General features: G+C 48.3%; 1 protein-coding gene across 2 annotated transcripts in view; it reads left to right on the top strand.

Moving 5' to 3' along the window:
• ALKBH8 (alkB homolog 8, tRNA methyltransferase) overlaps nt 1-14,178 on the top strand; it is a 416,983-nt gene that overhangs the window by 53,469 nt on the left and 349,336 nt on the right. For both annotated transcript variants that reach the window (XM_078657033.1, XM_078657032.1), the window contains exon 3: nt 983-1,223. In XM_078657033.1, coding sequence (XP_078513159.1) covers nt 983-1,223 — 241 coding nt within the window. The remainder of the gene's footprint in view (nt 1-982; nt 1,224-14,178) is intronic.

The following is a 14,178-nucleotide window of genomic DNA, read 5'->3' as shown; positions in this document are numbered from 1 at the left end:
CTCTTCTGTATGAATGGAGGGGAAGGGAACTTAGCTGTATATCACTTGATATGAGGGCCCAATATTTATTTGTGACCTTTTTGATGGCATTACTTCTGGTTGAAAAAGTTGTCACACATATCATCCTTTCACAGGTCGAGTCACTTCTGTCCCTGGGTTGTAACAGGCTCTCACGTGGGCTGAACCATGCCCGCTTGCCTGCTCTCTTGATCAGCCTGGCAGGGTAGCCCCGCTCCAGCAGTCGGTCTGTTAGTTCCTGAGACTCAATCATGTAGTTCGACTTCATAGAGCAGTTCCTGCGAAGACTCAGGAACTGCCCGAATGGTAAATTGTCCCTCAATCCCCTGGGATGGTGGCTGTCGTATTTCAGGAGGGAATTCCGTTCTGCCGGTTTTCTATACAGGGTTGTATGGAGCAAATCATTCTCTGAAAAGATGGTTATATCCAAGAAATCAATTATTTTGTTGTTTGATTGTAGGGTAAACTGGATGTCCGAGCTCCTCTCATTCAACCAGGTATGAAAACATGTTAAGTTAGATGTAGTTCCAGTCCAGATCAAAAGAACGTCATCTATGTAACGCACCCATAAATCCATATTACTGCTAAATGGATTCTGATCACTGAATATGTACCTCCTCTCAAAATCGTCCATAAATATAATCGCTAAATCAGGGGCAAAAGTTCCCCCATAGCTACTCCTTTAGTTTGCAAGAAGAACTCATTTTGAAAAATAAAAAAGTTTTTCATCATAGCGATTCTTACTCAAGCATGGTGGCATGTTCTATGATTTCGGTGTATTATCCTGTTTACGGTGCACAGTTACATTTCTTGACTGCAAGCAAAATAAGAGACTACTTTTTGGTTATATTCAATGCTATAATGTCAAAAATACCTTAATAAAAATATATTTTTAAAATTAAACTGAAAAAGTAAAAACAAATTTTTCAAAACAATTATTTTATTAATACTTTTCTTCTGTTAGAATCTGGTGGTGGCCAATGGCGGTCTGGGTAATGGAGTGTGCAGACAGCAGCTGCAGTCTGTATTGGAGAAATGTGGAGTTGTGGAAGTTCTTCTAATGCCTCCCAACAAACCATATTCCTTTGTAAGATATGGCACAATGGATGAAGCCAAAAGAGCATACACCACTCTTAGCGGAGAAGAGATCATGTCGGACGATTCCAAGCAAAGGATTTCTCTGTATCTAAACTTTGTGGAAAAAGGTATCACAGTGAGCATCAATTATCTACATCATTCTTTTGTATTTCTATGCTGTTTTTGTTTTTTACCCTGTCTTCAATTTGGGATTTGTATTTTCAAGTGTCTACTCTTGCTTTCCATAGTCAACAATATTTGTGTGTTTTTTTATTTATTGCTCCCAATTTTATCCATTTCTGAAACTTGTACATTTAAAACAGTTGACTTCGAGTTCTTAGATTCCCTTTGCACTTATAAACGTACTTCTCTGTACATTGATGAATGGATGTTGGTCACGTACACCGAAATGTACAGCTAGTTAGCTTTCACCTCCAAGTGAACAGATAAAGTCTGAACAGAAGGCATTAAAAGCAGTCGCTTCTTCGGTGAAAAATGGTGCTTAGAGACATAGAAATATTCAAAATGTTGCATGATCCAGGCAAGGAATTTAAGATTTAAAAGCACTTAAATTACATTTGCATATCACCATAAAATAGATGTTGTCAACAAGGCAATGAGGAGTAACCCTGTAGATCAGGAAACCATTGGAAATAACCACTGTTTTCTTTCTAGCAGTTGAGGGGTCTTAAAATGCAGTCCTAGAGTCCAGGGTGACGTCTCTTGGCTAGTTCAGGATGATGCAATAGGATCAGTTTTCAGTGAACAGAACAAGAGTTAGGATTAATTCCCCGACTAGACTCACCGGTAATGTAAAGTTAATAGTGACCATATAGTTTGAAATTTGTGCAGAGGAGAAAAAGCGCAGTACCTGATCCACAGGTCACTGACAGTAACACTGTTTCTGTTCATGTATTTTTGCTTCTGAAGCGCACACTGCAAACTTAACTTTGCCTTGGAGCAGAGATACTGAGTTGGAATACATAGTGATATGGTAACCGTTACACTGCGTGAACGGTCCCCACTTTTCTTTTGTAGATAAGTGGGGACTGACATTGCTTATATTATTCAGGGCCATTGTAGATATGATATAAGAAAATTGGTTGAGGAGGATGTGAGGTTTAGTCCAAGTAATGGGTCAACCATCTTGTCCAGTCCAATACACAAGTTCAATAAAAAAAACCTGGGCTCAACCCCTCTGATTTTTGGCACAGAGCAGACAGGCTTAACTTAAGCAAAAGTGTGTAAAGTATTTAGCAGTACCAAAACAGTTAAAAGGTCAAAACACAACAAAGTAAAAATCCCACAACCAATTTCTAAATATAGAGAAACACTTGATTAGAAAAATTACATAAACATGATTAATACCTAATAAGAGGAATGGGAGCTATGAATGTTTTACGTTTTATGGCAAAAGCACCAAGAAAAAGTAAAGTGGCAATCTGGTGTCCCTGTTTTTTGTTGACGGGACCTAGGCATGTTTTCAAGAGACCTGGCACTGTTTAGATACACCAAGTGGGTCGACCCAGTCAAAGATTTCACCTTGGGACTTAGTGTCAGGAACATCAACACAAGTATGCATTACTTTTGGTTAGAGTAGGAGAGGATTCATCACGGAGGCCAATCGAGGTAGATGGACATAGGCATGAGGTACATTTGTAGTTCTTTACATTTAATCATTCAAAACTTCTGTATCTTGAATATTAACTTCACATAATTAATATTGAATGCAGATTTAAGTAACATTTTTTACTTTTAAAATGGAAGCCGAAATGGTGAGTGTTTGGTGTATCTTTCCCAACTCAAGATGGCGTCCACATAGTGAGGGTCACATTCCAATAGAGAGCGAGAATGTGCCGGACATCTTTGAACTCTAGTATATTAAGGCACTAACTTTGGGTAACCTTGCTTCTCATCGTAATTTTTTTTGTCTGCACCTGTCTCGCTCAGTTTGAAGACTATAAATTGCAACAGTGTTCTCTGGAATATCTTTTTCATGGTATCACCTGAATTTCTTTAGTACAACCAATTTCTTTGGAGTGTCACCATTTGTGTTTGTGTGGAGTTGGACATTTCTTCAAAGGCGATAATGTTTCATGACTGATTCTTATACACTCTCATCTGCAGAATGACAAACTCCCCATTCTTCTAAGTATTTTAAGTCATTTGATTTGGTTTTCTGAACGTATCATAAACCGCTTACATGTATCATCACACCACAAAAGTGTTAGACTTTAGACTAACATTCATATCAGCCGAGCAGCCCATTGATATTCACAAGGACTAGCAGTGTTACCCAACTCTAAAAATTATATCACACACTGTATTTTAGATTATGTGAGATCGTTCAATTCAGAAGACTTTGCAGGATTTTTTTTACTTTTCAATAAACCAACACAGTTGTAAAAGAAACAGTTTGCACCATGGGAAGTACAATTGTACATTTAACACACCAACATGTAAGGTTACATAGCTAATGTCATTAGGTGTTGGGCAATACTCCGTCTTCAGCGGCAATATACGTCAATTTGCAAGGTAATGTTGCTATAGTAATGTTGTTTGACATAAAATCGGATGCCAAAGCATGGTCTCAATGTTGAGTAAAGAGTCACCTTGTGAGAGGCAAAACCGTTTTATGCCTAAGTTATAGAGTCTTGTAAAATGGAAAAGGAAAATGTGGGCTTCAGGAGAACAGGTTGCAGGGGTGCCCTTATTTATTTCTTTGGGCCTTGAAGCGTGCAGGATTGTGGAACCGTACATTTTGAGCTGCTCATTGAAAAATACCAAATATTTAAGCAAGTCGTTGATGGTAGGAGAGCAATCTTGGTCCCACATGCATGCTATTTAGTGCTTAGCTAGTAGCGCAATGGCTGATAATTCCTTAATACTTGGCGTGAGATGTTTTACATAGGCCAGGAGTGCAGTGAATCCCAGGAGGGCAGGGAAAGGGGAGATTGGTATAGTGGTAGATACTATGGGTGTAGTGGTGAATAATATGGGAAAATATAGCCTCCCAAAATGTATGTATCTGGAGATATGTCCAGGCTGGATGGAGGAATTCCGCCATTGGGGCCTGACATCTCTGGAAGCAAAGTTAGTTGCAAGGTCATATTAGAGCTGTGACAGAGGAGTGCTATGCACACAGCACAAGAATTTGAAGTCGGTTACATGTGGTGTACTATTGGAGGCGATGGTACCTGTATGAGTGCAAGAGATCTCCTTTCCTCATCAGTGATCTGCCAGGTAAAACATTAGACCATTTTTCTCTGGTCGGGGGATAGTGATAGGAGATTTCTCTTGAATTGAGTTGGATAAATGTGACACCAGGCTCCTAAGGGTATTTGTGGTTAGGCGCAGTAGTAGTGTTTTGCTGTGTGGTGGAGCTTGTATCAGGGACATGAAGGCCATCTTATATGTGTGCGGCATATTGTGTAATAGAGGAAGGTATTGAGGAGGGTACGGTTTATTTTATCAATTATGTGAGTCAGATCAAGGATTGGCCATTTGAGAATAGGCGCCCTATTTGTTCCAGGTTCATGTTCTTCAGCTTTATTTGGGTTTTTCTTTCATTTATGGGTGGAAGATGTAGATGGTGGCCTACGGGTTGTTCCAGCACATACAGCATGGGATGTGAAGTTATAGAGCATAATTTATACCAGGCCAAAAGTGTGCATACTATTGGATTGATAGTTGGAGAAGTGTTTGGGGTGGTCTATCCCAGCAGGGTTGTGAGAAGGGTGACGAACACGTGGTACACTTCAGTAGCAATATGGGGCATGCACCAGAAGGTAAAGGAGTTTTGTAACTCCTGTACCAACTGTCAAGCCAGTGGCAAGACAGTTGGAAACCCAAAGCCCCCCCTTGATTCCACTTCCAGTGGTTGCGGTTCTATTTGAAAGGGTAGGGAACTACATTGTTGGTCCCCTTGACTCTCCTACGGCCTCAGAAAAAGTTATATTCTGGTGGTAGTGGATCGTGTCACCAGCTATCCTGAAGCTATTCCCCTTAGGACCTACACTGCCCCTGCAGTGACCAGGGCCCTCATTAGTATCTTTACCAGGGTGGGCTACCCTAAGGAGGTGGCATCAGACAGAGGTACAAACTTCATGTCTGGTTACATGAAACACATCTGGCAGAACTACCCCCTACCATCCGCAGTGTAATGGCCTTGTTGAAAAATGTAACAAGACCATGAAAGGTAAGATTGATGGATTCCCTAAAAAAACTCAGAAGGAGATGGGATGTCTTACTTCCATGCCTGTTTTTTGCCCACAGGGAAGTGCCACACAAGGGAGTGGGGTTCTCTCCATTTGAACTTCTGTTTTGTCACCCTATTAGGGGGGCCATTGTGTGTTGTGAAGGAGGAATGGGAGAAACCACTTGTTGAACCTAAACAGGACATAGTGGACTATGTGCTTGACCTCCGCTCCAGGATGGCTGAATACTTGGAGAAAGCAAACAAGGACCTTGGGATTAGCCAAGAGCTTCAGAAGCAATGGTATGACCACAAGGCTGCTATGATTGAATTCCAACCATGGCAGAAGGTATGTGTTTTGGAGCCAGTGGCTCTAAGGGCTCTCCAAGATAAGTGAAGTGGGCCCTACCCTCTCCTAGAGGGAATGGGGAGGTCACCTATCTGGTGGACTTTGGCTCTTGCAGGAACCCCAAGAAGGTTATCTATGTAAACCGCCTTAAACCCTACTATTACCGGGCAGATGTGACCATGCTCATGGTTACAGATGAGGATCAGGAAGCAGAGAGTGAATCTCTCCCTAAAGTACTGTCCAACAATCCAAAAGATGATTCAGTGGAAGGAGTGGTCTTGTCAGACACCCTCACGGTCCAACAGCAGATTGATTGCAGGCAAGCCATAAATCATTTTCCTGAGATCTTCTCTTTGATCCCTGGTCAAACTACCATGATCTGGACACTGGTGAATGCTTACCTGTCAAAAACAAAATATATAGGCAGTCTGATCATGTGAAAGACGGCATCAAAGCTGAGGCAAGCAAGATGCTGGAATTGGGAGTCCTAGAGCCATCTCACATCCCCTGGGCCAGCCCAGTGGTGTTAGTCCCCAAACTTCCTACCCAGGGTGGTAAGAAAGAGATGAGGTTCTGTGTGAACTGTAGGGCCTCAATGCTGTGACCAAAACTGATGCACACCCAATTCCAAAGACACATGACCTAATTGACAGGCTGTGAGCAGTCAAATAGCTGAGTACCTTTGATCACACATCAGGGTACTGGCAGATAGATCTGATTCCAGGAGCAAAAGAAAGATCTGCATTTTCAACCCCAGATGGTCATTATCATTTTACTGTGACACCTTTAGGTCTGAACAATGTACCTACCACTTTTCAAAGGTTGGTGAGCAAAGTCCCTGCTGGTTTGAAACCCTTTAGTACAACTTAGCTAGATGATATTGCTGTCTTCAGCTCCACCTTGCAGGATCACCTGAGCCATCTTGGGAGAGTACTAGAGGCTCTGAGAAGTGCAGGCCTCGCCATCAAGGCAAGCAAGTGCCAGATAAGGTAGGGGAACATTATATACTGGCCCACCTAGTTGGTGGAGTCCAGGTTCACTAATTAGAGCCCAAGATCCAGATAATTCTTGACTGGGTGGCTTCAACAACCCACACTCTAGTCATGGCCTTCCTTGGCTTGTTTGGGTACTACAGGAGGTTTGCGAAGGATTATAGCACCATTGTGACACCCCTCACAGAACTGACCTCCAAAAGAATACCTACAAAGGTGAACTGGACAGTGAGCTAGCAAAAGGCTTTTGACACTCTGGAGGAAGCAATGTGCTCTGCACCTGTTCTAAAAGCTCCAGATTGTGCCAAACTATTCATTGTGCAGACAGATGCTTCTGAACCCAACCAGCGGTCCTATCCCAAATAAATGACCATGGTCAAGACTAGCCAGTGGCTTTCATAGGTAGAAGGCTTCTCTAGCATTGGAGTGCCATTGAGAGGGAAGCCTTTCCTGGTCCCTGAAGAAGCTGAGGCCATACCTGTTTGACTCTCACTTCATTGTTCAAACCGACCACCGGCCTCTCAGGTGGTTACTGCAAATGAAAGCTGAACATTTCAAACTGCTATCCATTCCAATGCAGATGGCCTCTCCAGGTTCTTCAACTTAGACGTTGAAGACTCTCTAGGGGAAGGTTAGTCTCATCCTCTTTCGTTGGGGGGGGGGGGGTCATGTAGGAAAGTGCCTCTTTAACATGGTTAGCCCCCACTTTTTGCTTGATGCCTGATGTGATTTCAAAATGTAAGTGCACTAGGTCCCTGCTAACCAGGTTTACGTGCCAGATATCCTTCCCAAATAATGTACCATGATTAGCACAACTTCAGCCACCCCTGTAAGTCCCTAGTAAGTAGTACCCCTGGGGTACTGAACTGGAACCTGGGGCTATAGCACTGGTTGTGCCACCCCAGGGACCCCTCACCAAGACTATGCACACTGCCATTGCAGGCTGCGTGTCTTGGTGCAGAGAAATCCGAAGAGTCGACATGGCACACAGCCCTGGGTGCCATGCTACCCGTACACTGCATAAGATATAGGTAAGCCACCCCTACTGCAGGCCTTTAGTCCTAAGGCATGGAGCACTATAACCTGTGTGAGGGCAGAGCGACGTGTAGATATGCCCCTACAATGTCCAGTCTATTCTGAGATATTGTAAGTGGACAGGAAGCCATAAAGAGTACATGGGCCGAATACTTGTCAACACAAGTTGCCTAGCCCCATGATGGCTTAGCTGATTTCTAAGGTGTTTAGTACCAAACATCTTGTTTTAATAAATCCTCACTGATGCTAGTAGTGGATTTATTAATAAATTCACACAGGAGATTCTTTTAGAGGATCCCCAGAAAACCTACCAAGCACTGGTGTGGCCTGTGACTTGTTTTCACCACCAGACATGTTTCTGACCTCATGGGATGGGAGCCAGTACTCTGAGGGCAGAGACAAAGCCTGCTGTTGGCGGAGGTGCTTCACACCTCTTTCAGGACAGGATGGCCTTCCTTGTCAGGAAGCCACAAAGGCAATGCCGCCTTTTAAATCCAACCCAGGAACCTCCAGATAGTGGTGGAGGACATGCTCCCCTTTTACCTGGAATAAAGGCAGGAAAATTAGATTAGGAGGAGGGTCCCCACTTAGCCTATACCACCTTTAGGGCGGGGCCGGCGAGGTGAACCCCTGTCCTGAAATTTCACCATCTTGGGATGGAGGAAAAAACACCTATCAGGACTAGGGTAGTGCCCCTTCCCGCAGGAAATAGTCACTAGAGGGTGTAGACACCCTAAATATAGGTATCACATTGGCTACTACCTGTCTCCCCTTCTAACACCCCTAAATTTAGTATTTAGGTTCCTCCTCAAGACCTGAACATCAGATTTGATGGACAAGAGAAGACCAGTACTAAGAAGACATGCTGCACGAGAACTGGAGCCCAGCTGCAGTAGAAAAAGGTGCCAAACCCTGCCTGCTGCTCCGAGGACTCGACAGTCACTACCTGCTGTGTCATCCTGAACCTGAAAGGACTCCAAGAACTCCGGAGCACCTCCAGCCTTCAAGAAATCACCAAGAAGCTGCCTTAGAGTGAAGGTTTCGCTCCCCTGCACACTGCAGGCACTAATCCCGTGAAGTCTGGTTTGTCAAAGGGGGCGTGGCTAGCGAGCCAAACATGGCGGACGGAGACTGCTAAAGCTCCGGTGCCGCCGGGAGCAAAACGATCCTGTGCGCCGTTTCCGGGGGTAGCCCTGTGCCATCGAGGACTGGCTCCTGCTCCTTCGGTGCCCTGCTCGCCTTGACGGAGATTTCACGGCCCTGGGAGACACGAGCGCCAGGCAAACCGACGAGGAGGGGCGCGGCCTGGTCCCGGGCTGTGAGCCGGGGGCTCGAGTACGGCCTGCGACCGAGATGCGAGGCCGCCGCCAGCTGAACCGCCGACGAACTGCCTGGCCTTCACTGACTGGGGAGCGACCTCGCTGCTGGTGAACTGGGGGGCGAGTGCACATCTTCCGCGACCCCCCCCCCCACCCCCCTTTCGGCGACCACCGGCGGCACGATCCAGGAGGCCTGGGAGAGCTGCGCTGCCACACGTGGAGTTGCCCTGACTGCGAGGCCCCGACCCTGCGCGGCGCCGACGGCCCGGGGGGAGCCCAGAGGACTGCCATCACAGGAAGCGGGCGCAGGGGCTCGGAGGACGGCGCTGCATTGAATCCATCTGCCCTCTCCCTGATCTCTCCCCCCCCCCTCTTCCTCCGAGGCCATTACAGTCACCGAAGGGCCGGACCGGGGACGCACTGCTGGCGTCGCTGAGACGGGCTGAGACAGGGGGCACGACACTGGACCGCCGCCATTACCCCAGGTGAGGAGTGGGGCCTGGACGAGGGGCTTTGCCGGCCTGGACCCGCGCCGCGCTAGAGAGCTGGGGTGACGGCCGACTGGCGCCGAGGAGAGAGGGGAAGAGGGAGTGGACCCCCTTCCCCCCCTGCAGGCGCGAGGACGCCCACCGTCTTCCCCCCCCGGGTGGGGACTGCGACGAGATCCTCTCTGGTGATTGTGAAGCGGCGGCCCTGCCTGGCCGGCACGTGCACTGGCCCCCTGCCGCCTACACAGTGAGGGACGGACACGACTGCGGCCTGCGTCTCCGCGTCCAGCGGCCCTGTGCTGACGAACTCAGTGAAGTTGCCCGTCTGCTGCGATCTGGAGAAGCTGAGAGACGTAACGGACGCCCGAGGGGACGTGCCTTGAGTAGAGGTTGGAATCTGCCCTGCAATAATCACCATGGGGCGCAGGGGCGTAAGGGCGACAGAAGGCCAGGACGGAACAACTACGGGACCTATCCCTGATGCGACCCTGGATGGCTCCACGCCTCTGGCATTGAATTCTAACCCCTCGGAAGTCCACCAGGGAGACAAACTGGACCTGATCCTTAAAGAAATTAGAGATTCTAGGGCTGCGATGGAGGCGCAAATGGGCTCCCTTACTACTAACCTCTCCCTGCTTAAAGCCGATCACGCCAAACTGTCGGACAAAGTCAAAGACCAGGGAATGACGCTGGCGGACTTCACCCCAACGGTGGCGGAACATACGGACTCCATCCAACAAATCCAACACCAGGTGCAAACTCTTATAGACAGAGTAGAGGATGCGGAAGGACGCAATAGACGCAACAACATACGCGTCATTGGCCTGCCGGAACGCTGTGAGGGGCCCCACGCAACGGACTTTATGGAGCACTGGTTCCGAGATAATGCTGCTGCAGAAGGACTGTCCCCGTACTTCTGTGTGGAGAGAGCTCATAGGATCCCTACGGGTCAGCCGAGCCCGGGCCGACCACCACGACCCCTGATTGTGAGGATCCTCAACTACCGGGACAGGGACACATTGCTTAGACAAGCCCGGCTGAAATCCGTTATAGAATACGAAAACAAACGCATATCCCTATACCCGGACTACACCAATCTAGTGCAGAAAGAGAGGTCTTCCTACTACGAGATTAAACAGAGACTCCAAAAAGCCAAACTCCGATACGCTCTGTTGTTTCCTGCACGACTCAAAGTGATCCACGATAACAAAACCCACTTCTTTGATAGCCCCACGGACGCGGAGGAGTGGCTAGAAGTGATGGACATTGAGAAGGACCTGGACCCAACTCAGGGCTCGACGACCAGCGGATCTAAGGACGGAACGGAGAGTGCAAAGAGCGGATCAAGAGCGCGAAGTGTGGAACCGAAGAGACGTGGGCCTCCTGTCCACGAACAGAAAAAAGGACAAGACGACGCTGTTGCGATGGCGGGTTCCTTCAGGGAAGACCGAGGGCAAGTAAATACGGACACCGAGGATAGCACTATACATTCGGACTCTGAAAACAATATGGTGCTGTTCCCGACTGTGACGCCCAGAGCAGCGGATGAACTCCTGGACACCGCCCTGGAATAAGGACTGTTGCTGATATGATCTGAATCGTCAGGTCAAACTGGTATCCTTTTTCTTTATTGTAACCTTGTTGCACGACCGAAAAGTGGGGAGGGAAAAGACCCTATGGACGAAGTGCGCAAATGTGTTTATGCATTACCTGTTAGCTCCTGAGGTGAACTATCCTTGTCCACTGTGCGTGGTCCCAGGCGTGCGGCCCGTGTGCGACCCACACTCTAATCCATCCTAGGTCTACAACTCTGAATGTGCGGGGATATAGGGCCCCACCCCCCAAGTGGCGGACAGTAACAATGATTGGTTGAAAGACACCCCTCCCGGCGGCGCCGTTGAGCAGGCGGCGCAGACTGGCATGGTCCATTGGATATGGCTCAAGCCTAGCAGACCCCCCAAGAGCGTATGCACTGTTAAATGTTTGCTTTTGTTTTGCAGTTTCATGTTCGGCACAGCAAGGTTCCGAGGCTGCGCCTCCAGAGTTGGGGTTTGGGATAGGGAGGGAACCGTCTCCGGGGTGACATGGCCGATGTTCATACTGCACTGCATAATGTTGTCCCCTTGGACGTCTGTATTTGGATACGGCTGAAGAGAGAGGGAAGTATAGGCTGGTTACGTGGAATGTGAGGGGGTTAGGGGCGATACAGAAGTGGCATAGGGTACACGCCTTCCTGATTCGCCAGAGAGCACATATTGTATTCCTCCAGGAATCCCACCTGACACAGCCTGAGGTGCACACTTTATGGAAAAAATGGAGGGGAGCTGTGTTTTCCACAACGTACTCAGCCTTTTCCAGGGGAGCCACGATATGGATACGATATGGGGTCCCCTTCGTGGAGCTGGAGAGGAAAACAGACGACCAAGGGCGTTACCTTCTGGTAAAGGGCACACTAGACGGTATAATGGTAGTCCTGGGCTGTATTTATGCCCCAAACTACGACCAGGACAGATTCCTTTCAACAGTTGGCAGGGCCCTGGCAGGCTGGGTGGACATCCCGTGGATTTTGGGAGGGGACTGGAACATGGTCCTAGATGTAGGTCTAGATAGATCACACCCTCCCCTTCAGGCGGCAGGAGTTCATAAAATGTCTGACTCATTTGGCACATGGCTTCAGGGATGGGGGTTAACTGATGTGTGGCGCACACTTTATCCAACACTTAAAGAATATTCATACTACTCCCCACTACATAACCTACACACCCGCCTGGACAGATTCGCTTGCACCAATTCCCTGACGGCGCAGTGTGTATCGGCAACCTACCTTGCCAAAACATTCTCGGACCATAGACCGCTAACGCTTGATTTACAGTAGGGCAGGATTCCCTCACCGGTACCCACCTGGAGGCTCAACCCCTCATTACTTGAAGATGGCCCGTTCCGTGCTCACCTTGAGGACACGCTAACCGGCTACTTCAGAGAAAACTGGGACTCTGCGTCCTCGAACCTGGTAGTGTGGGATGCAATGAAGGCTGTGGTGAGGGGAGCTGCGATTGGCCGGCTGGTGGGCGCCAGACAGGAAGTTCATGATAAACTCTGTACGGTGGAGAGACGTCTGAAAGAGCTCGAGACCGTGGTGGGGACGGACCCAGGTCGCAGAGATGACCTACAACTGTGTAATGTTGAGCATACGTAACTCCTAGAAACCTTACGGGTTATTGACTATAGGGAATACTTGAGACGACAGCAGGCGGAGGCGGACAGGTCGGGGGCACTGCTGGCTCGTCTGCTCAGGGATACCCCTGAGACCCCAGTAATTACGTGCTTCCAGGACGACACGGGCAGACAGGTAAACACGCAGATGGAGATTAACAATGTGTTCAGGACCCGCCTGGAGAGGTTGTATGCTCCTCCCCCTAATGATAATCGGGATGCCATGGTGGACTTCCTGGATGAGTTGGTAATCCCAACCCTGCCCCGGGAGATCCAGACGGACCTCGCCGAACCCATATCGCAACAGGAAATTAAAATTGCCATCCACACCTTAAATCGGGGCAAGACTCCGGGTATGGATGGTCTGCCCGGGGAGTTTTATCAAACTTACTCCGATACGCTGGTGCCTATCCTGGAAAAAATATACAACACTGCTTATGAGGTCGGCCATCTGCCAGCCTCGACTATGCAGGCCTTGGTCATATCCATCCCGAAACCCGGCAGAGACGCCCTAGATGTGGGTAATTATAGGCCTCTGTCTATGCTCCCCTCGGAGTATAAAATCCTTAGCAAGGCTATCGCCATGAGAATACAAGCCCACCTCCCTGGCCTGATACACACTGATCAATGTGGTTTCCTCCCGGAGAGAAGCACTTCTCAGAACACGAGGCGACTACACGCCCTGATGTCAACCACCCCCCTGGAATTCCCGAGCGCTGGCTGCATAACCCTTGACCTACGACAAGCGTTTGACTCACTGGCATGGGACTTCATGTTTGAAACCTTACACCGTTTCGGCTTCCCAGATGCCCTGATAAAATGGATTTGTCTATTGTACACGTATCCAACGGCTAGGGCACGCACCGGCAGACATACTTCGGACAGCTATGACGTTCACAGGGGCACCCGACAGGGATGCCCACTGTCACCGCTGTTGTTCGTGCTCACATTAGAACCCCTGGCGATTGCACTCCGGACTAGAGCAGCGGAGGCGGGCATTATGGTTGGAGATACTCATAACCTGATCTCCATATACGCCGACGACATAATACTGTTCCTTCGAGATCTACGGGGTGACCACACACACCTAGCGACGATCTTTACTCAATTCGAAAGAATCTCTGGCCTGGCTGTGAACCCCCGAAAATCGCTGGGTTTCTTTTTCCGAGACGGACAACAGCCTACCCACATACAATTTGGCGCTCACGAGATCCATGTGGCTCCAACTACATTTAAATACCTTGGTATTAACGTATACCGGAACCCTGAAGACCAGATTGAGGGCAATGTGCGAAGAGCAATCAATGGCCTTCGAAGTGGCGTGACCTTCTGGGCGTCCCTACCCCTCTCTGTAATGGGCCGGGTGGCAATTTCAAAGATGGTCCTACTTCCCCGAATATTGTACCTCTTTGTGAATTTACCCATCCTCCTCCCACAACACATATTCACCACACTAAACTCGCTACTAATCAACTTAATTTGGGGATCGGGA

Source organism: Lissotriton helveticus, chromosome 8 (genome assembly GCF_964261635.1).
Source record: "Lissotriton helveticus chromosome 8, aLisHel1.1, whole genome shotgun sequence".
Classification (NCBI taxonomy): domain Eukaryota; kingdom Metazoa; phylum Chordata; class Amphibia; order Caudata; family Salamandridae; genus Lissotriton; species Lissotriton helveticus.
Note: the sequence above shows the minus strand (reverse complement) of the source record. Positions and strands in the feature narration are given on the sequence as shown.